Consider the following 24786-nt stretch of genomic DNA (forward strand, 5'->3'; position numbering starts at 1 on the left):
AGACCACAAATAGTAGGGGGACATTTGATAATGTGTCCCCCCCCCCTTTCCAAATGGTAGGGGGCGTGTCCCCCTGTCCCCCCTGGGATTTTGGCCCATGTATATAGAGGATAGGTGGCTACCGTAATGGGCGGCCTCAACACCCCGGCCCACGACAGTCCCAATACAAAACACACAAACCCAGACACAATTATAAGTTTCAAGTTTATTTTTATTGATTTGAAATCCAAACATAAATGATCACAATCAAAATAAAATGAACAATTTTTTTACAAATTATCGAACATAAGTTACAATGATATATTAACATTTCTAACAATAAATAGAGTCACAAATATATATATATATGCTGTCTGATACACATAACTAAAAAAACAACTTTAACAGAGAATGTTAGACTTTTCTTTGAAGTGTCACGACCTACATGCCTCCAAAATAATCTGGCCTATGTGAGGTAACACTTTTTAAAAGAATCTATGCGTTTTTTGTTACTGTCAAAAGTCGAGCTGTTATTTGTTATGTATTTCATATTGTAAAATATTTACTTTCTAATTCTTTTCTTTTCAAGCCCTGAAAGGGCACGTAGGCCATATAGTAGCCTAGCTATATACTATATTATTGGGTAAATTCTTGTCAACAAGCATGCGTAATATAAGTCTATATCATTTCAAGGGAAACAATTCTATAGGCCTATGATATACCCAAAATATACAGAGTTGTTATTAGCGCCAGAATAGACTACAAAGTAAGTTCTACGAGTTAAGATTTCAAATTGATCATAAACCGCTCGCTCTCAGAATATACAACTTGTATAAATACTTTACTTTGTATTTCAATTATTAAAAATATCCTATGGAAAAAGCGTTTTGCTTACATCTCCACGAAAGACACAGATACTTCAGGCGAAAACACAGTGCATGCATGCATGCCTCTGTTTTTACTCCAAATCCCCTTCTGACATGTTATGTTATGTTATACCGAGGTTTTTACCTGACTGCTAAGAAAGCAAGAATGCCTGTGAGCAAGCAACCAGGGGACCAACGGCTTAAGGTCCTTTCCGAGGGACCTGGTAATGAGGATAAATGCCTTACCAAAGGGCACTAGCGCACCACTTGGGAATCGAACCCGGGTCACCGGAATCCGAAACCCCCGCTCTATATAATATACCGACTGAGCTATCGCGCCTCTTAAACACAAGCTTTTTTTTTTGCCTTGCCGGATCGACCCCGAAGAAAATACGTTCTGTCGCCCCTGATTCCACATGTAGGGACGGATCCAGATTTCCAAGAAGAGGGGGTGGGGGGTTCTTCACTCCCAAAAATATTTATAAGAAAAAAATTGACGAAATGCATGGAAATCATTTTGTTCCAGGAAAAGTTTGGCAAGCCCAAAAAATAAGGGTCCTCACAGTGCGTTTTTTTCCTTCTTTTTTTTTGCCTTGACTTAAAAGAAAATACGTTCTGCAGCCCCTGATTCCACATGTAGGGACGGATCCAGATTTCCAAAACAGGGGGGGGGGGGGTCTTCGATCACTCGTCTCCCAAAAATATTTATAAGAAAAACTTTGACAAAATGGAAATCATTGTTTTCCAGGAAACGTTTGGCAAGCAAAAAAATAAGGGTCCTCACTTGCGTTTGCACGACATATACCCTTTACAAATATTGTTTATGTCTCTCAAAGGGGGGGGGGGGCGGGGATGGGGGACGCGGGCCGGACTTCCCTTGAAGAGGTATACTCTCCCAAAAAGCGTACACGCTGGAGAGTGAACCTTGAAGAAGGCACCGGCCCTGGATCAGCCGGCTGGCCACATTTCAGACACATACGTATGATTATTTAGAGGGGGTATATGCTTTAAAAAAAAAAATTTGCATCAACAGTGCCAGCAAAACTCAGCTTCATGTATACTTCATCCGCAATCTTCACACAACGTAGGCCTATACTAAACCACATTTAAGCTCTAACAACCAATAAAAATTATCTTCAGTTTAATACTTTCAGCTGAAATCAACGGTCGGACCTTAATGGAGGAAGCTAGCTAGCTAGGATACAAGAGAGAGAGAGAGAGAGTGCCCTTTATGCCACAAATTTTGAGGGGGCCAGTATCTGGCAAAATGTACAATTGAGCGAGCACTGTCACGTGCACAGCAATGCCTAACATTTTTATTGACAAAAATCCAATTTTGTGATAGATTTTGACATAATATTCAGAAAATTTACCTTTCTCTCTTTCCTTAATTTTCTCTTATTTTCCTTGGTCGTGATTTTTTTCTCTTTTTTTTTTTTGGGGGGGGGGGGCGCCCCTCCCCCTCCCTCCATCTGTGTACCAGGCACTGAAGGTGAATCGTCGTGTATTTTTTTTTTACTTAAACTTCAATTCTTTTCTTTCTTTTTCTATACGTGTTGGTTTTATCAGAGCAAATTTTGTTCCTTTTGGCTAGCCATACAGAACGCGCCTGCGCAAATCACATTCAGTAGATCGGCGAACAACAAACCAAGTCCAAGACCAAACCAAACGAGGGAATCTCACATCACGTCACCAAAATTGTCAGATGAACTAAGAACCAGATCAGATTTGGTAATGACAGTTAGCATGTAAAGTCTTTGTAGCATAAGCATGATGACTATCTATTTTAGATCCAAAGAAATTTTGCAATGGAATTTAACAATCGAATTTTATCTGTATTATTTTGAGCTGGCACATGTTGAGTGGACACACACGAGACTAACAGTGTGCAGTTGTGTGTGAAGAATAATGTGACGTCTGTGGGGTGTGTGAATGTGCATGTGGTTGAAGCTGCACTGCACTGCAAGCCACATGCTACTTTTAATTTCCAACATTTAAACGCACACTCCAAAAAGTGCAGTGATAGCTTTTGTATAAAAGAAATACTTAATTCCAGGGTTGCTGGATGGTATCCAGACAATTGTCTTTTTAACTTTAATTGTAACTAGAGTAGTTACTACTAGTAGTAGTACTACTACTAGGCCAGGGACTTTTACTTTTAGGGTCTATTTCTGTAGCGTGGGTGTACCGTATATGTTACAAAAAAAATAATTGAGAAATGAGTTTTTAGATCTCATCAAGACCTTTCATTTAATACCTCATTCATTTCAATAGCCCCAGTATAACAAGAAAGTTATGGTAGTTTTAAGTTCGTACAAATCGCCTATCCAATTCTTATGACTGTATTCCTTTGTTTTTTAAAACAAAAGTTGGGACCTTAATTGGGACCAAGACGCACTATATTAAAGGAGAATGAAACCCTTGAAACCAGCTGAATCCATATCAAAGAGAAAAATCAAAGAAACGTATTGTTGAAAGTTTGAGGAAGATTGAATGAATAATAAGAAAGTTATGAGCATTCGAATATTGAGATCACTAGTGCCATGTAGATCCTCCCAACGGCAATGCGACCAAGATCTGTGATATCACACACGTACAACTCCCTCATTACTTTAGTACTTATTTCACTTAAATTCTCACTTTTATAGAGTCTATCACATGGTGAGGTGTTCTCTTTATGAGATGACAAGTACAGAGGTTTCACAACATTATATCATTGATGAATCGTTTGTCATATGATTAGAATGAGCAAAAATAGATGTTTTGGGGTATATGTTCAGTGTCCAAATGGGAGAGTTGTACGTGTGTGACATCACAGATCTTGGTCGCATTGCCAATGGGAGGATCTCCATAGCATTAGTGATCTCGACATTCAAATGCTCATAACTCTTTTATTGCTAGTCCTATTTTACTAAAAGTTTTGTTGATCTTATTCTTTGATTTTTCTGCTTTCACAAAAGCTAACTTGCTCCAAGAGTTTCATTCTCCTTTAATATGATGGTGGGCCCCAAGTCTGCGCACCTAACAATTTGAGTTAAGATTTAACATGAATTTCTTCTTATTTCACAAAATCTTTTACTTAATAATATTCCTTATATTATTATTAGTAAGTGTACCAAATTTCTCACAAAAAAAATGAAAGAATATATAGGATTTTCTTGAAAAAACCTCGGGCTGTCATTTTCAGATTGAAAAAAAAAATGGTTCCCCATGTCTGCGCACTCATTCACTTTGCACACGATTCGGGGATTTTGATGAGAAAGGCTGCATTTTGAGGCCTTCACATGAAATGCCCTAAATTCATTATTTTTCCATCATTTTGAGTCGGATTTTTTTATGAATACCTGTCTATGTATTGCATGTGTAGAGTTCGTGCTCGTTGCGTATCTTCTTTTACTAGAATCGCGCAGATACGCGTGTGTGCAGACACGGGGGGACTGCGCAGACTTGGGGGAACTTGCCATACTAGGAAACAACAATGCGCATACATTGGCATACGGAAGTGCACAACAACACTCCCCAAAATTACAGACGTCGCCGAAACAGGGACATAAAAAACACACTGAGCGTCGGTAGATTTCTTTCAAATTTCACCACAAAGTTGTTGAAATGTTCTATCGGAATGAATACCTTTTAGAGTGGGATGATACCTGTAAAGAATAGCAAGAGGTTGAAAGCAAGACTTAAGTTCCAGTAGCACACAGAGTCGCAAGATCACCGAGGGAGATTTTTTTCAAGTCTAGACAGCTGCCATAGACATTCAACTGCGTAAAAACAATGATGTCATGGGGAATAACCTTTTCTTGCACATGCAAACACAATACAAAGCAATGCCCCTACAGTCAACCTGTGGTTATAGGCAGCACACTCAATGTCTCGTTCAGAATGCATCTAGAGGGTGCTTTTGTAACATACCTAATTTCTGGTAGATTCTAAGGTTAGACTTAGCCAGGCCAGAAGGCTCTTCGAGAGTAAAAATCATTGACTAACGTATGCTTACTCTCCACAGAGCCAGGGATTCGATTGCGTTCATCTACACGTGCCGCCAAAAAACCTCAAACTTTCGCCCCCGAGATTTCTACTTTCTAAAAGATCTAGCCCTTAATCATGTATGGGATTACCTCAGGCGATGTTCGTGCAGGCTCCACTTCACTACCGCTACACTACGCTCCACCTACCCGAACATCGGGACAGTGAACTAGATCGGATATTCCGAGTCATAAAAGGTGGGATGGCAATCATCGTAAAAATTAAAGAAAAAAATTATAACGAGGGATATGAATGACTTAATATCTTACTCTACACCCGTATTTCACTCCGTGTCCATCCTCCGGTTATCCTCAAAATTGGTGATTTTGGGCCAGTATCTTTTTCCTCACACGTATTATTCACGGCCGATTTCAAAACATCGCATGCGATCGGTCGCTGATCGATGGGGAAGAACAATAGGGGAAAAAAAGAAAAGATTTTTACTCTCTAAGAGCCTCCTGGCTAGTTAGACTCAGAGTCTGGTCATAGTCTCATAGAGTCGTAATTAATCAGTCTCCACAAGATAATTTTCAAAATACTGAATAACTTTTATCGCTAATCAGAACCACAATGCGTTATGGGATCGAAAAGGGGGCAAGCAAGCTAGCTACGCGCACTGTCTGCAGTGCGCGTAGCTTCTTTTTCTTTTTATGTGCCCATCCTACGCCTACGGGACGTATTATGGTATCACGCTTAATGTTCATCTGTCCGTCTGGCATCTGTTAACTTTTCTTTGTAAACGCGATAACGTCAGTTTAACTTAACCTATTCTCATATAGTTTGGTGTGTATGATACTAGCATGGATCCCAGGAAGCCTATTAATTTTGAGGTCAAAAGGTCAAGTTCATAGTGACATGTTTTCATCTTACCCTTCTGAAAACCGCGATAAAAAAAAAAACGTGATAACTTCAGTTTAACTTAAAGGAGAATGAAACCCTTGAAACCAGCTGAATCCATATCAAAGAGAAAAATCAAAGAAACATATTGTTGGAAATTTTAGGAAGATTGAATGAATAATAAGAAAGTTATGAGCATTTGAATATTGAGATCACTAATGCCATGTAGATCCTCCCATTGGCAATGCGACCAAGATCTGTGATGTCACACACGTACAACTCCCTCATTACTTTAGTACTTATTTCACTTATATTCTCACTTTTATAGAGTCTATCACATGGTGAGGTGTTCTCTTTATGAGAGGACAAGTACAGAGGTTTCACAACATTATATCATTGATGAATCATTTTGTCATATGATTAGAATGAGCAAAAAGAGATGTTTTGGGGTATATTTTCAGTGTCCAAAAGGGGAGAGTTGTTCATCAGTGACATCATAGATCTTGGTCGCATTGCCAAAAGGAGGATCTCCATAGCATTAGTGATCTCGACATTCAAATGCTCATAACTCTTCTATTGCTAGTCCTATTTTACTCAAACTTTTGTTGATCTTATTCTTTGATTTTTCTGCTTTCACAAAAGCTAACTTGCTCCAAGAGTTTCATTCTCCTTTAAATAGCAAGCCTGACCTATAGGCTCATATAATTTAGTGTGTATGATACTGGCGTAGATCCCAGGAAGCCTATCGATTTTGAGGTCAACATGAACAGGTCAAAGGTCAAGGTCATAGTAACACGTTTTCATCTTACCCTTCTGAAGTCCAAGTTGTAAACGCGATAACTGTAGTTTAAAGGGATGGTCCAGGCTGGAGATATTTATATCTCAATAAATACAGTAAAATTCACAGATCAAAATGCTGAAAATTTCATCAAAATCAGATGACAAATAATTTTAAGTTATTGAATTTTAAAGATTTGCATTATTCCGGTAAAACAGTTCTAGGCATGTCTTTATGAATATTCATTAGGTGGGCTGATGATGTCTTATCCCCACTTGTTCTTTTGTATTTTATTATATAAAATTAGGTGTTTTTTTTTTTTCTACAAAGAACTAAAACAATTGGATTGACAACTGATTAAGTGCATAAGTTTTTTATTGCCGCAACTTATTTCATCATAATGGAGACACATCATTTACACATGTATGGAAAAATGAAACAATTATGGTTTCATGTAATAACATTAAAAAAAGGAAAGTGTGGACATGACATCATCAGCCCACCTAATGAATATTCATGACGATGTTCACAAAATATTGATAAACTTTAAAATTCAATAATTTCTTTATTTGTTATTCAATTTTGATTAAATTTTCAGCATTTTGCTTTGAGAATTTTGTTTATTTATTTAGATATGAATATTTACAGCCCGGACCATTCCTTTAACTTATATAGGCTCATATCATGGATCCCAGGAAGCCTATTGATTTTTAGGTCAAAAGGTCAAGTTCACAGTGATATGTTTTCATCTTACCCTTCTGAAAACCTTGCAAACACAATAATTTCAGTTTAACTTAACCTAGGCTCATGTACATGTAATTTAGTGTGTATGATACTGGCATAGATCCCAGGAAGCCTATTGATTTTGAGGCTAAAGGTCAAGATCACAGTGACGTGTTTTCATCTTACCCTTCTTAAGTCTTTTGGCGTGTTTCTACAGAGAATCGTTAAATCGGTTTATCTTTTCCGGAATAAAAAAACCATTTCGCCCTTAAACCAACTTGTTTCTACAGAGCGAATAATCCGATTAACTCAGATTCCGCGTTGCAAATAAACAGATTAATACGGCAATAACTAAGATTAGCAATGACCACCTCCCAGAGGTGGTTATGAGAAACTGTATTTGGCGCTATGCAGTTTGTCAATAAATCGCATCGCGTCAGTTATAGGGAAATTTTCTTGTTAAAGGAGAATGAAACTCTTGGAGCAAGTTAGCTTTTGTGAAAGCAGAAAAATCAAAGAATAAGATCAACAAAAGTTTGAGTAAAATAGGACTAGCAATAGAAGAGTTATGAGCATTTGAATGTCGAGATCACTAATGCTATGGAGATCCTCCCATTGGCAATGCGACCAAGATCTATGATGTCACAGATGAACAACTCTCCCCTTTTGGACACTGAAAATATACCCCAAAACATCTCTTTTTGCTCATTCTAATCATATGACAAACGATTCATCAATGATATAATGTTGTGAAACCTCTGTACTTGTCCTCTCATAAAGAGAACCTGTCTCACCTTGTGATAGACTCTATAATAGTGAGAATATAAGTGAAATAAGTACTAAAGTAATGAGGGAGTTGTACGTGTGTGACATCATAGATCTTGGTCGCATTGCCAATGGGAGGAACTACATGGCATTAGTGATCTCAATATTCAAATGCTCATAACTTTCTTATTATTCATTCAATCTTCCTCAAACTTTCAACAATGTGTTTCTTTGACTTTTCTCTTTGATATGGATTCAGCTGGTTTCAAGGGTTTCATTCCCCTTTAAACAATTTTCTGTAGAAACACACCGCTTGTAACGCGATAACTCTAGTTTAACCTACATGTAGGCTCACATATTTTAGTGTGTATAATACTAGCATGGTTCTTAGGAATTTTGAGGTCAAAAGGTCAAGTCGCCACTTTCCTTGCTTGACCAATAACTCAATTTTTCGTGTTACAGGTGGGCTTATGGTTCGCTCAAGCGACACTCCTGTTTTGGTTAAGCAAAAGCAAATATACAACTATACAAATGCTTTTTTTTTTGTGAGTAAATGCTAGATTTGAGCAAAGAATTTGCTAAAGTTAGTATTCTACAATAGCTAAAATGAAGCACTGATATGTGCGTTTTGACTGCATAAATAAATTGTCTCATGCACGATTTTCTTTGTACAGTACAGCAGCCAAGGTATATGTAAAAAAAATATTACCAGTTGACCCAAATTTCTCATCTAGAGCAACATTAAAGACCATTCAGAGTATGTGTTGACTGTTATGTGCTTCTTGACTATAACTCACTCTCTCAAAATGTTTCCACAACACTGACATCCCAATCTTTTCATGCCTAGTAAACATTACAGAAGAATGGTGCTCATGTTTGACCCTTCCTCCCTTTGAATTATCTTTCAATTGTTTGAATCCATATGCTTTACATAACATACCTTACAGATTTAGCTGTGATAGTGTCTTTGACACCATCATGACCAGGAAGGAATATGTGCAGCCTGAGCAGAAGACTACAGATATTTTTTTTTTGGTGGAATTGCTCTCGTTTGACCCTTTTTCCCCTCCAACCATCCTTTCAGGTGTTACTTCAATCCATGAGAACTAGACCCTTGCAGATTTTTACCTGAGAAATCCCGATCAACATGCCTGGACGACGGGGCGTCTTTGACGCCATCATGACCAAGGAGGATTACATGCAGCCGGAGCAGAAGGCTGTACCGGTCAAGTTGGCGGAATCCTCAATCAACGACCCAGACGAACTCATCGAATGCCCGTACGACAAAGTCCACAGGATTCGTCTTGGCCGCTTTCCTATGCATCTCCTGAAGTGTAGAAAGGTATTGTGAAAATCTTCTTTAGTGTTGGTTTGCATATCCATATGAGTGATATTTGCTGTGGATGCAAATCCATATTCACATGCATGGGGTGCACTTTATTATTCACATCATGGGATGGGGATAGCAGGCCTGCCAACCAGTACGTTTTATGCGTATTTAGTACGTTTTTGCAACCAAAATACGACAGTACGTTTTTTCTTTAAAAAATACGTTTTTGTATAAAAAAAAATTAACAAAAATTGAGAAAATCTTCTCTATATGTTTCTATTTCATAAAACTTACACAAATATGGTTATTAGATCAATGTAATTTCAGGTAACTTGTTTTTTTTCCAATCGTTTTGTTAAAACCAGGGTGAGATATACCGTAAGTAACGGTGTATTAACCGCACCCCCCATTTTCTGATGGAAAAAAAAAAAAAAAAAAAATCATAAAAAAAATATTTAAAAAAATCATTAAAAAAAAAATTTAATCAAACTTACTTTCTATCTCTAATATGCGTATTTAAGAAAGAGTCAAGAACCAAAAAATATCGAAGAATTACTGGTAAAAAATGATGGGAAATCAGCGCTTCGTCACTTATCTGCAAGTTGCCGATATTATTGGCCACTTCCACACTCCGAGTCACCTCACACACACACATATGGTACCGGTGTTCATTGAAAGTACCGATACCAGCATCAACATGGGGGCTCACCCATACGAGAAGATCGTTCATATCATATTTCCTGCATCACAGCCCCACTTTTGCTTTCAGAATTCTGTCTAGCATTCAATGTCTTGACATGAATTTTAGACAAGGGAATACGGGAAGGTTCAAGATACGAGAAATTTGCGATTTTGTTCAGGTGTTTTTCTTGTCTGCTTTGAACCACTACCGGTAGTTCTCAGTACGTGTGTGGCGGTATCTTACAGACAGCAAAATAGGGAAAAAAAATGCTAGTACCGGTATACCGTATTTTCAATGGGAGCTCTGGGCGGGAATAAAGTGAATAATAATTAAAAATAAAAAGTCGGAAGGAGTGAAGATGGGGATTGAAGATTGATTTTGAGATGATGGATGATAGAGAGAAATGAAGGAAAGGCAAATGAAAGAAATTAATTGTCAAATAATACCAATAATTTGTCAAACAAAATAACTTCCACGGAAAGGTAAAGCGCCAGCTTACGTTGACGTTGCGATAAACATTACCCATGCATGTCTTATTCGGCTAGCTGCACCGCGCTGTGCGATCGATTGGCGTCTGAACTTTGCCGCGATGACTAAAAAATGACAACAAAGACAGAGTCACACCATTAAAAAAAGTCAGTTTCATGAAGGTAGGTGCGTTTGTTACCGTAATCTAACTTTGAGGGACATTTACGGCAGATACCGGTAGTCATAGTTCCTTCCCTTTTATACCCGCGGCTCATACCCCTCTAAACGGGATTGCCCCAAGCGGCTACGCTCGGCCACCCGACGCGAGTTGAAAACTGGTAGTGGTATCGGGCTGAGATTGGCTTGGCTCAGACCTGTCACCGTGTATAAACCGCAACCCCGACTTTTGATTCTGTCCCGCCGAGAAAAAGGTGCGGTTAATACACCGTTACTTACGGTACACATCGTTCAATTTTTTTTTTTCATCTGAAAAGAGCAGTGCGTGTTTTAGCTTGCATGCAGCTTGAGCGCCGCGATGAGCGCATGCACCACCCATTTTATTATGAAATAAACCTTTTTTTGGAAAAATACATTTTTTAATCACAGAATACAATTTTTCATTCCCAGAGGTTGGCAGGTCTGGGATAGAGAAATACCATCAGATATTTTTAGAAACATCTTATAGTTTACCGCTCATAAACATTGTATTAAATGTTATAAATGTTGCATATTATCTGCTACTAATGTAATCATTAACAATTAAGTGAAAACACTAACCATATAGCCAAAAGATAACAAATTAAATTAATTACATTTGAATCTTATTTCATTAACTATTTCAGAATTATACAGGGAAAGAAATGTTCACCTGTCCATTCAATGCATGCCATCTAGTTCCAGCTCCCGAAGCAAGGCACCACGTCGCAAACTGTCCAGACAAGGCTTGTGTGGAGAAGGAAATGATGCGAGGTATCTATTTATGTTCTACTTCAGTTCAGTTTCATTCAATTTTATTAACACGTCGTTATTAAAAAAAACATATAAAAAATGTTTGATGCTTCATAATTGATAATGATGATGGGATCTTGCACAGCGCCAGTCTCTGCCTCTGTTGGGCACTGGTGGTGCTTCCCCGAAATAGGAAATTTACAGTGCTACAATTAGGTTATTCTTGCGATGATGGTGGATGGGGAAATTTGACAAATCAGTACATATCACATAATACAACATATTAGAAATGGCATAACTTAGCATTGTAAAACTTAAAAAAGATAGAAAACAAAATGGAGTAAAGTATTGAGTGTGTAGGGAATTTAATAACAAAGGCCATCTGTATGTCAAGGTCAATCCCCAATTTACACTCTAAAAAATAAAAGACAAAATACTTGAATACAAGATTCTCACAAATTCTCACAAAACTTGTATTTCCTTATCGTTCACTCGTTAACCCATATGTGGATAAAGAGTCATGTGCAAGGTTAGGCTACAATGTCTTTCCCTAGACAGACAGGAATGATTGTTGATTAAGCGTCAGTTTGTGCACCGTAGCACTGCAACACAGACATATTATGCTTAAATGTATTTCAGTGTTTATATTTTTGGAATAATTGAGATCCAGCTTCTATTTTTCGTCTTTTCACAACCAGTATATAACATCAAAGATAATTAGGTTTGATGTTCTTAAGATACATAAAATTAAATAGATCTACCAGACTTAAAATTTTGTGTAAAAAGCACATTTCAAATGAGTGGAATAAGGCTATTGTAACCATTTATATAGAAATTGGTGAACTTAAGTAGGAAGAGATAAATAACTATGAATGCAAGGTTCCCCATTATAAAATAGACTTACAAATTATTGTTTTGAATGTGGTTTTGTAATGGCAGTGTTATGATTTTGAATGTTCATGGTGGTTAAGGACATTAGCCGACTCTGACCATTGCTTTAGTGTCAGAGGTCCTAATCTGAAGTCCAGTTTGATTTAGGCCATGGTCTGCTAACTCTGTGCTTATATAACAAGAAACAGAAAATGTCAACTTTCAGTCTATGTTGTATGTGTGTCTTACACTTACTGGCCCGTATTCTGAAGTCGGGTTTAACCTAGACCATGTTCTAACTCTGTGCTAAAGTTATGGGAAGCCAAACGTGTCAAAATTTTGTTTACAGTGAATGCTTCACTAATTATTTAATAGTGAAGACAATTGTCATACTTAGCCTTTCCAGGCACTTAATGTTTTGGGAGTCATATGAGCTGATACATTGAACCTCTACTGTTAGAGATTTATGTGACAACTGGCTTTCCATAATTAAACCACAACTTAAAACCAGAGTTTAAATTAAACTCTACTTCAGAATACGGGTCATACTGTGTTCTTACCTTATGCTTTACCATTAAAGAAATATATTTTACTTATTGTTCCCAGACAGTTATGAATGCTCCGACTGTCAAATATGTGTCACAATTTGCTATCCAAACTTTAGCTACAACTAAGGACCAGAATCTAAATCACACTAGAGTTCAGGGGAGCGTTTCATCCACATTTTCATTTGACAAGTCAGATCTTCCCTTGAATGTGATTGGCTGAGAAGCACTGTTACTACGGTTACTGTCGGATAAAGTGGGACTTGTCAGAACAATCATCCGACAAGTCCTTTCGTGAAACGCTGCCCAGATTACGTGCCAGTCAATCTGAAATGACCTCGTGAACTCTACGTTTGATTCGATCGCAGTGATGACAACATTTTCTCTCTCTCTCTCTGTCTTTGTAGGGTACGATGCGAATAATACTTACTGCAAAGGCTACACCAAGAGTCCAGCATACAAACGGACGGAGGACTTCGGTCACAAGCCCTCCGAAAACTGGGATGAAGGTTAGTAAATGAGGTCTACATACGACAGACTGTTGGAAGACTGATAATAAAAACCTGGGATGGTATTCTGAGATTGCTTTTTATCTGAGAGGAAATTGACATTTTATCTGTTGAGATTTCATGTATCAAAACATGATATTAAATTGGATAATTTGACATACTCTCACCTCCATGGGTTGAATAAGATGAGTGCTATTGAACACTGTTTCTGATTGGATATTGCTTCATTAAAAAACATGCCTTACAGGGATAAAATGAAGATATACCAATTCAGAGAAATTTTAGGGCTGTTTTATTTCACTGATTTTAACAGAGATAAAAAAAATTATCTGAGATCAAATGAATCTCAGAATAAAAACCCTGTGCATCAAACTGATCAGGGAACCATCTATGTAACCATTTAGCTCAGCATCCACATAAATAAGCTTCCAGGCAATGTTCTCAGTAGTTACGAGCCAAAAAAAATCCCTTAGGCCCGTATTCTGAAGTCGGGTTTAACTTAGACCATGGTCTAACTCTGTGCTAAACTTATGGAAAGCCAAACGTTTCAAAATTTTGTTTACAGTGAATGCTTCTCATGTTTAACTGTGGTCTTTACTAATTATTTAATGATGAAGACAATTGATACTTTTTTCCTTCCTAGGCAGTTAATGATGTTTTGGGGAGTCAGATGAGCTGATACATTGAACCTCTACTGTTATAGATTTATGTCACAACTGGCTTTCCATAGTTAAACCAAAACTTTTAATCAGAGTTTGAATTAAACCTGACTTCAGAATACGGGCCTTAGGCTTCAAAAATCAAACTTAAAAGATGAATTCGATGTAACTGCCTACTATGTGAAAATGTGGATTGTTGTGGTTTAGCAGCATTGACTCTGACCTTAACCCTAACCCAATCAAGAGCATTGTGTGTTCAAATTGCACCACAGGCCTTGAGTCCTTAGCCAAGGCATCAGTCCACACTTTGCCACTCTCCACCCAGGTGTTGAATGGGTACCTGGTAGGGATGTGAAAGCCAAATGTGGTATGCCTAGCAATTGAGTTGGAATAGAGAGTGGAGGAAGTGCATACGTTGTATGCGGGCAAGTCAGGATCTGATAACTGGGGTAATAATGTATGATGTTGTGCTTTAAGACGTTCAAATATATTAAGTGTTAGAAAAGTGGAATGCTATTTTTATATTTATTACTGCCGTCGAATTATGAAGTAGAATTTAATGAAAAAAAACAACATTTTAGTCGTACTTTGTAATAAATAAATTCAGACATGGGTTGCTGTGGTAGGAGACCTTCCTCACAGTGATCAGCCATATCGTAAAGATGTACAATGTGTATTTACCAAATACATGACTGTATTCATATGTTCTATGTATATAAAATCATTTAAAATATGTTATTTCTTTAATACAGTCTTGAATCCTAAGAGTGGGTCGATATAGTTAATGATAAAATGTTTTACCTTTTGTTGTCAATATGAATTAATCTTCCTTGTAATTTGTTTCCCCGACCCGATGGAATAACCCAATTTTAAACGAAGAGACTAATTTTCTCTTTTATTATATGTTCCTGTTTCTCAGAGATCCGAACAGACCAATCCAGAGAATACTGGGGCCCCGAAGAAGGAAGTAATAGGTAGTAAAATTTGTCTTTTCTTATTTTTTTGATTTTTTTTTTAAGTGGGTTTTATCTTACATTTTCATAGTTTTGTTATTTTGATTAAAAGGAATTGCATCTTTTACAAAAAGAACCTTTTTGAATTTGATTGGTCCGTAAAAGGGTTTATATCCTCTTGGTGTACTAGAAAATTGTCTAATTCTCAGTTCATCTAACACCTTGGCTTAATCCGCTTCAGTACCATGGGGCAGCATAATGGTTCTGAAATCAGGGGGAGTGGCAGGTGCTGACCATGCCAAAATACAATCAGATGGTAATTTTATATTTTTGTCCATGTTTATTGATTTAAAAAAAAAAGGGGGGAGCTGATAGCCCTGGAAAAATAAGTTTAAAGATCAGATTTGTTCATTTAGATTTCCATCAGACATGGACATTATTGTGGACAGTTATAAATGCTTGGATAAATAATAATAGTTACATATTGATTGCACATGATAGCTACATGTATGTTAAAAATAGATTTGAAATAAGTTTTCCCATAGTTATGCCTTGTTGTATTGTAGTCTACCTATTTTTACATTACAATTTATGTAGCTTATGGGGCCATCATTCTGAGATGATGGCTATTTCTTTCTGTCACAATTTTGCCCAAAATACTTGAAGTTTCATGGAAATAACTTCCTTTTTCTGAAGTTTTGTTACCGATACAATGCAGATGTTTGCAATGTTGGTTGGTTTGCGAGGTACCCATGCCACGAATTCTCTTTCGTAGGGAGTCCAATCATCTGCCAAGAGCGAAAGGCAGGGGTGCTCCTCGAGCCATCGGCCAAGACCGTTCCCGGGAGCCTGTAGAGATGAGGTTACCGAGGCAACCAGCCCAAGCAGCCGCAGTAGCTCAACAGCGCCACCAGCAACTTCGACAGCAGCAGTATGGCACCGTTCCTTCGGCTCCGGAACCCCAGGTCAATGGCACAGCACCAGGTAAGTCTATACATTAGGTGAATTCAAGTCCGGTGTTGGCCTTGGTGTTGAACTTTGGATTGCTTCCCCTAGCTCCAAAACTTATTCAGAGTTTGCAAAACTGATCCAGATCACATTATTGACATCTCAACAACTAGTGAGTGACTTTTTGGGACCATCTTATTTATTTTATGTTAGATGTTATAATCGTGTAAAGATTGACCTAACACCAAATCAAAAGGTCAACACTGAACTTGAAATCACCCATTGTTGCTTGTTAAAGATTCTTGTAACAGCACATTAATAATTGTGCTGTTTTGTCAATCATAGTTTAACCAGCAAATTTCAGGGAAATAAACAAATCTTTCTTTTTAATTGTTTAATGTTTATTTCTGTCTTAGATTTAAAAAAGTTTTTAAAAAGATCTAAAAGCAGTTTTAATAACAATAAGGAGAAAATATGCAAATATGGCAAGGGGATTAAAATCCCCCAAATATTATCCAGATGAAAAGCAAACTATTTTTTAACTTGTTCCTCTATTTTCAGAGGACATCAATGAAGTATGAATTCATTCTTTCAACAACCTACCAAAGTGCCTCAGTATAACCTGTCCATGTTATCTTTCAAGTACATTTTCTTTATCAGTGTCTCATTTCTTTCTCTCTCTCTTTCAGCACCTGTGCAACCATCAGCTGTGGCTGGTCTAGGCAGAGGTCAGTTCAAAGGTCGTGTCATGGCAGCCAATCTATGGGGTGCTCCCCCCCAACAGAACCAACAACCCTCAACCAAGCCTGGTGGACTGGCTCAAAGCTCCTGGGCAATGCACGTAAGTTATGCAAATTTATTCTGATTATTATTCAGGAATGCCAATTTTCAGGTTTTACTCGGAATTCAACTTTTTTCCCCGTTATCTGTCTTATTTCCGGGTTTCAGACTTTTCCTCTTTTCTGTATTAAAAAAAGTTGGAATATCCCTCCTTTCTACCCCCCACTCTCTCGATCGCTCTGTATGTCGATTGACCGAATAAGAGATGTATACACGCGCGCGCTTACCATAAATTTCCTCTCCAAACCAACACGCGTCGACCGGTCACCGTCAACCATCCTCACCGGGGGCAGCGGTATGGACTGTGCACAACATCGCGCTAACTTGCTGCGCTGGCCATGTGACTTGCGACCGTATTTGGTACGTCGCAAGCACAAGGTGTACGAAAGGGCTCGGCCTAATTTTTCTAACTGGATATTTTTTGGATCATCAAACTTTTCCATTGAATTTGACATATTTGTGGGAAAATACTTGTAACTATGCAACCATCACCAGAGTCTTTGGATTATGATTCTCTGCCACTGCACTGTAAGATACACTTGACTCTCACTGAATAACTAAGCATCATGTTACAAACACAATCAGAGATTGTGCTCACTACTATTTATCATTTCAGGGGATAGCATGTGATTTTGGAGAATTATTGCTGAATTTACCCACAAAACCACCAATTAAGTGTCATTGTGGGTTTCTTCTACAATTAGAGAAACTATTTTGCTACATGTTATAGGGAGTCGTCACTGTCCTTGGGCACTGCCCCTGCCAGCAAACAAATTTCAGGGTTTTTGGAGGACACCTAGTGGCATCCCTGATTATTGTTATTCACGTCTCCACACTAACTTTTTTTTTTTTTTTGTCCTTCAGCTGTGGCAGGTGTTGGCAGAGGTCAGTTAAAAAAAAAAAAAAAAAAAAAATTAAAATTTTAAGTTTACAGGGTTAGTTTAATGTGGATCTAACGTTGGCTGTTCCGTTTAATCTTAGATCGTATTTAGATCTAGACTATATTGGAGACTTTTAATTGGTTCATAAAAGCCCTAATACACCTATGCATTGCGAACACCAAGCCTTTGAAAGGTTAAATAGTAGGAGGGAGGAGGATGCATTGAATAGAGTAAAGTGGAGGAAGGGGGAGAGGGCGATCTCTGTTGGTGCAACGTATAGCCTGCCAGCCACCCCTGTAGTAGAGGACTAAACCGGATTTAAAAGCCTGGATGACTGACTAAAACCCAGCACAGTGAAACATATTTAGTAGATCCCTTCTTATACACTTTCAAAGCAGATTCAAATCCTGGATGACTAGTAAAAATCCAGCACAGTGAAACAAGGAATAGTAAATCCTTTTTATACCCCCGCCAAACGAAGTTTGAAGGGGGTATATAGGAATCGGTGTACGGTCGGTTGGTCGGTCCATTGCAAATCTAGAGCATCAAACTACTTCCTCAGTTTTTAACTGATTCTCATGAAACTTGGCACACACATTGGTGTCAGGGTAAAGATGTGCAAGACACATTTTTGGTAGTTTATTCACCTTTTATGCGTACCCCCTCTCATTCTTTGAACATACAGCAAGCTTCCTCTGGGAACAGTAGCTCTGGTCCTCCGTCCCTAGAAGACGACTTCCCTCCTCTTGGTGCACCTCAGCAGGCTCACATCGGACTCGGGCGCGGTCTTGGACGCGGCAAGGTCCTCCAGGGATAGACTGATCGCTGGGATACAATACTTATGCATGATGGGTAAAGTTTATTTTTCACGAGACACACGGATGATTTGTAAAGGATTCTAAGAATAAAGTGAAATTACAAAGCCAGATATTCACAGTTTATGCTGCAAAAGTTTGCCAGATCGTGTGCGTTGGTTAGGAAACTGTCAAGTGCTTGTTGTTGATGTTGTTTTTGGTTTGAAGCTATTTTTTTTTAAAAGGAAATACTGCTTTCTGCACCATTTTCTGTGCAATCTGTTTTGAAACGTGTCTTAAGAGTATCGTCATATGCACACGACATTCGCAGCACATATGAAATGCTTGCAAAGTATTTGAAAATCCCTTGTCGGGTCATGAAAGATTTATGAATGTCCCGCTCAAGTCATGAAGTTAGCTAGCCCTTCTATTTACAATTTAATGTAGCTTGTGATTCTTTGGTCATTGCTGTAGTCAGTGGTGCACACAACATTTGCACCAAGGTTGAGGAACTTCCCTAAAAACTGCAAGAATTGTTCTACAACTCGGTTGCAGGGAGAGATTCAGAGAACGCTTCTCTGAATCTGGACTTGAAATATTTTTGAAGAAGAAAAAAACACTAACACACCAAAGTGAAACAAAAGAAGGTAATTGTTCTTTTGATTTATTGTCAAATATCATTTTCATTGTCAAATAAGTGGTGATTTTCAAGAGTCATTATAGTTTTGAAAATGGGTCAAGATTATTTTCCCCAATTTAGAAGGATATAATAAATACATGTTTAGTTTTCCAAAGATAAAGATAGATTTTCAACAAATGACATCAGTTTTTGTATTGATAAGTTGACTTGGGTATTTTGTCTCCGGCTTGAGAGGAGTTATGTTAGTATCATATTTTTATGCCAGATTTGTGACTTTGTAGGGTTTTTTTGCCAGGATATGTGGTCATACTTCCGGGTCACACACAACTCAGTCTTGTTTATTGTTGGAAATATTTGTTCTTTCTGGTCTCAAATAGTATACGAAAGAATATGAACAGGAAGTATTGTGGGTCATATTTTTTCTAACATTTCTTTGTATAGTTCTTTTCAAATGATAGATTTATGCATACATATAGTTTTTTCAAATGTAATTTTAAGAGAGATTCATTGTTTATTCTGATGTTGATTGCGTTATAGTTGTCAAAATTTGTTGTTGTGTCAACGCGAGTCGAAATGAAGACAATAAGGTCTATAGTTGTGTTTCTTTATATTTCAGTTATTTCTAACGAAAGAGATCTTTTTTTAGAAGGTACCTTCGATATTATCTGAGAGTATAAGACGCTCTTTTTCTGCAATACCAACTATCCACAGTTTGCAACTTTGTTGATGTCTTTAGTCTGCTCAAGTGTGCTTGCAGCTTATTCTTTGTTTGGAGGATCATTATTTAGAATTTTATCTAACCTACTAAAGCCACATTGCTTGCTTTCAATTATATTTCCACTGCTTTCCCCTCAACATTGTATTATAAATGTACAGTGATATCAAAATTTCATTTAAACTATTAAAGACATGTTTTTACCTATGTTCACATTTATAAGCTATCATAATTTCATTGTTATCATACTTTTGGTTTGTTTACCTCAATATGGATCATCAGCATGTTGCAGATACGTTAATAATGTATTTATGTTTTGTATGTGTTTCCCAAATATTTCATTTAGTCGCACATAACTTAATACAAAGATGAACATCTTTATACTTTGGCCATTTAATATCCTTGATGTTTAGAGGGTAGATTAAAGTCTGTATTTAGCATTGGTAAAGGGTCAGTAAATGAGAAGTATATTTGAGGCCAAAAGTTAACATACACCCATGAAATTTAGTGAAATTTGTTCGCTTGCCAAACATAAAATTTACTATATCTTCAGAAATATAAATACTACCATGACGAATTTGTTATCAAATGAAAGAGAGTATTAAGCTCTTTCACATGACTGGGATTAAAGGATATTTCAGGTGGAATTTTCTTTGAAGAAAAAAGGTAATATTCGTGCCAAATGTATTCTATTTTTTTATATATTTTCAAATAATGTTTCATAGAAATTTATAAATGTCAAATCTGTGATTTATATTACATTTTCTATCATGATATAGCACCACTGAACAAAATAGTGTAATCTGAAGTGTTTGTGTTGAAAAGTAACTAGCACAGATAGGAAATGTTTTTGTCAAATTTTTATTTTTGATTTGTCTAAAATATGAAGATTTTTTTTGGGAAAAAATGGCACCTTAATATTTTTCAGCTCCTGATGACAAACCAATGAGATGAAGAGGCATGACATACTCATATGTTTGATATCAAATTTGTCATGATAGCACAAATATTTTATGATGTTTGGCAAGTGCCAACTTTTAATATTCAAAACACACATATCTTGTGACCCCTGTCAGCGATATTTTTGTTTTCCTTTAAAATGGGACTTAAAAGCATTCATCTCACAAATTTAGGGATTGGATTTATAAAAAAAAAGCTTCAGACAAAGATTATATACAGCAATTTTCAGCCCAGTCTCTTCTTTAGAATGTGTCTTTTTTATCAAATAGAAAAACCACACAAATATTCATAGGGCACCCGATTGAAATACTCTTTTATGTGAAATTGTAAAATTTATCCTGAAAAACACATTTTCATTCCTTATCCTCCACATTAATAGTGGACTAGTCATAGCCACAAACATTTCGGGGGATTTACCAAAGCTTAAAGGTCAAATTCACCTCAGAAAAATGTTGATTTGGATCCATAGAGAAAAATCAGACAAGCATAATGCTGAAAATTTCATAAAAAACGGATGTAAAATAAAGTCATGACATTTTAAAGTTTGGCTTATTTTTCACAAAATAGTTGTATGCACAATTTAGTCACATGCAAATGAGAGAATCGATGATGTCCCTCTCTCACTATTTTGTTTTTTATTGTTTGTATTATACATTATTTCAATTTTTACAGATTTGACATTAAGGACCAACTTGACTGAACCATAAAATGTTTGACAATGGTAATTCCACAAGTTCATGGAGAAATAAAACTTTGTTTCACAGGACAATGAGAAGAAAATTAGAATATTTCATATGATAAAATAGTAAAGAAATAGTGAGTGAGTGATGACATCAGTTTCCTCATTTGCATACCGACCAGGATATGCATATAACTGTTTTGTGAAATTAAGCGAAACTTAAAATTGTCATAACTTTCTTATTTTACATCCGATTTGGATGAAATGTTCAGTGTAATGTTTGTTGGATTTTTCTCTTTTTATTCAAATCATCTTTTTGTTAGGGTGGACTCGTCCTTTAAAGACTTTAATTTCAGCGAAAGAAGCAAATTTTTTTTTATAGTTTTGACAGAATGAGTGGTAAATACTCTACACTCGTGCATGATCTAGAATATATGAAAGATTTCAACAAATGGGAAGTCATTGACTATATTAAACAAGTGGAGAATAATTGAGCTTCCCCATACTCCATGTCACCTGCCAAGAACACAGATATCATGTTTTTCAGGATAATTTGTATTAGTATGGTGGTACAATAAAAATTTTAAGGCATTTCCTGTTTGACGTAAAAAAAATTCTATTAAGATTACAAGAGATGCTGGAAGAGTGATCTTGACTGATTCATTCATTTATTTTCACATTTCATGAAAAGAACATTAAAATACAGTGCACAAAGTTAAAGTCAAATTGAATTTTTTGAGTAATCACCCCATGTTGAGCTTGCATATTTGTTGGGTGAAGTTGGGTTGTGCCTTTAATGCTTCATGTGAGATGACAATTTCCAGAGCACTCTAGTATACTTTTATACAAAATTGCGTAACGTTCATTCCATTACTTTTGCTTGAAGTATTGTTGAGTTGTGTTGTATATTAAGACAGTTCATTAAAATTTCTTTGATTTATTTTGATATCATTGATAATGTTTTTCGTTGGTAATATTCAATCACGCTCCCTTCGAGTATATTTTTTTTGGTAGTTAATGAAATTTTACAGTGGCATTCATATCAAGATGGTATTGATTGAAGATGTGTGTGTTGAGGGTTTTTAAGATTGCACTTAGATTTGGAGAGAAAAAAAAATCAATCCTTTCAGTGAAAACAAATGCATCTTCCAGAACCGAGTACGGATGTGTTATTCATTTTGAGGTATTTTTTATTGAAGTATGTCCATCACATTTTAAGATGCACAACAGACTATTGTAAAGGCATGATCTTGCATGAAATCTTGCACAAGTGTTGATTTAATAGTTTAAGTCAGTGAAAGTATGTGAAAAAAATTCTTGCCATCAGATTTGATCAACTTCTCTGATTAGTGATTGTCTTTCATAGGTATAGTATAATGACTTCAGGGTTATATGGTAAAAACTTGTTTTGGTCTGGAGCATATAAGTGCCATTTCAAACTGATTTGCTGACTTCACAGTTCAACAAATGAACAATGACTCTTCCTCCGCCAATGAAAAATAAGCAGCCAATACTTTTTTATATTACGTGACATCCATGTGCTGTTTTTAAAAGGATAATTGTTACTTGGGATCGTAAAATCAGTTGTTAATTATAAGGAAAGTCCACTTAAATTATAATAATAATAGCCATTTGTATAGCACCATCTATCTAGTAACAATCTATTCCTAGGCGCATTGTTATTATTATTACCCCGGCTTTAGCTCGAGCTGCCTTTCAGCGCTAGTGCATTCAATTAAATTCAATGGAATTAAATAGCAGAGCCCTGTACCATAAAGTTTAAGGTGTATCTCACTGAGCGGTGGATGCTTTACACAAGCAATGCAAATTTTAGGATTTGCCAACTTTTCTTTTGAGTGATGCTAATGAATGTTTGTAATATCAAAGTCTATTTGCGAACTGCTACAAAACGGGGGAAAATATGTTAGCCTACGTTCGTTACGCATTTTTATCAGTGGGTAGATTTCATGCAGGAGCCATGTAATTATGTCACTATCATTTGGCAAATTACGAGATATACAAATGTTTTGCAAACGGTAGCAAGCGGTGGCAGAAAAATAGATTCGCAAAGAAATTTTCAACATTTCTTTGCGACAGGAAGAACTGCTTGCAGCAATGAAAACCTTTCACAAACCTTGTGCAACCTTTTAGGAACACTGGCTAAATTTCAAATTCGCTACATAGGCAAGCATTGCTGCTCCGTCAGATATCCCTCGAATGATTGCCCGTAAGGACAAATCCAACTTGCATAAAACAGTAGCAATCAAATGAGAAATAAATAAAAACATGGAGATTGAGATGATTGTCATGTATGCAATTTAATTAATTAGGAACATTTGGTTTTGGTTGAAAGAGCAGTAAATTTTCAAGCAAATGTTGTTTACATTGGGGAAAGAAATTACTGTTTGAGAACTGCTGGCATTTGAAAAGTTAACCTCGTTCAAAATTCTTCAAATAAAACAATATCTATTGGGACCGAAAGAGTTGATACTTCTGCTACACCAATCTAAAGTCCGATGTCAAGAGCTATGTTCAAGACTTTTAACCAATCTAGACTTGGAAGTATGGAATGCAATTTTGTGTGTGACAATCAAAACTTGGGAAATATGCATAGATGTGAGGTTTTTGTTTACTTTTTTATCTTCTGTAAATCGATGTTTATGAAAATTTTTATCGTAATAAGTAATCATATCTATGTACAAAATATTAACTGCAAAATGATACATTTTACCTTGCTTATGATTGCGTTTAAAAAAAAAGAAAGATGTCCTAACTGTAGGCAGTTTCAGCTGAATTAAATATGTATTTGTATGTTTATAGCAAAACTAGAAATCTACTGTATAGAGAATTGTTATTTTCATGTGTTTTTGTGTAGAAGAATACCGATTCAAGGAAAATGAGATCTTTGGATCAAGATAGCTTGTGTCAGATAAAATTAAAATGAGATCAACAAAAGTTTGAGTAAAATTGGATAAAAAATAAGATCCATTCATTGATCTGTTTCTTTTATTCTCCCTTTTTATATAATCCAACTGTTTCCAATCGTTTCATTCTCCTTTCATAGCTGTAGATTTGCATCAGAGTGTACTGTTTTATTCAGTCAGTTTTGTTTACACCTTAATTTCAAGTGTATATTCCGTTTGAATTGAGAAGCAGAAGAATATCGGAAAATTACACGGGGGCTGGGTAGTCTGCTGTGCAAACCCTTCACTCGAGTTAAGGGTCTAAATTGCAGCCTACTCATGCTTTGTGTACCGAAGGCCCCTGAATTGAAACAGCAAGTTTTGTATGTGCTAGTCTGCGTGGAGACGCACTTGTTGATCAAAGTTTCAATCAGGGTCTGTGCCTGCAGACTAGGGGCTGGGGGCGATGTAGCCCCCGAAATGCG

At 36.7% G+C, this 24786-nt stretch overlaps 1 protein-coding gene across 1 annotated transcript; it reads left to right on the forward strand.

Annotated features, from left to right (window-relative positions):
- Positions 1 to 2443: 2443 nt before the first annotated feature.
- On the forward strand, positions 2444 to 24230 carry LOC129262403 (protein D7-like). Its single transcript, XM_064102442.1, has 8 exons — positions 2444 to 2576; positions 9062 to 9319; positions 11300 to 11426; positions 13228 to 13329; positions 14908 to 14962; positions 15717 to 15925; positions 16579 to 16730; positions 18296 to 24230. Exons 2-8 carry the CDS (start codon positions 9125 to 9127, stop codon positions 18425 to 18427), a joined length of 972 nt encoding a protein of 323 aa, XP_063958512.1. The 5' UTR covers positions 2444 to 2576; positions 9062 to 9124; the 3' UTR covers positions 18428 to 24230.
- The last annotated feature ends 556 nt before the right edge of the window (positions 24231 to 24786 follow it).

This window comes from Lytechinus pictus, chromosome 1 (genome assembly GCF_037042905.1).
Source record: "Lytechinus pictus isolate F3 Inbred chromosome 1, Lp3.0, whole genome shotgun sequence".
Lineage (NCBI taxonomy): Eukaryota > Metazoa > Echinodermata > Echinoidea > Temnopleuroida > Toxopneustidae > Lytechinus > Lytechinus pictus.

What these genes read in the sequence shown, in the direction of transcription:
- LOC129262403 (XM_064102442.1), top strand. Translation starts at nt 9,125, where the DNA reads ATGCCTGGACGACGGGGCGTCTTTGACGCCATCATGACCAAGGAGGAT. An exon ending in GGAGAAGGAAATGATGCGAG is followed by an intron (nt 11,427 to 13,227) that starts GTATCTATTTAT and finishes CTGTCTTTGTAG; the next exon opens with GGTACGATGCGAATAATACT. An exon ending in CCCGAAGAAGGAAGTAATAG is followed by an intron (nt 14,963 to 15,716) that starts GTAGTAAAATTT and finishes TCTCTTTCGTAG; the next exon opens with GGAGTCCAATCATCTGCCAA.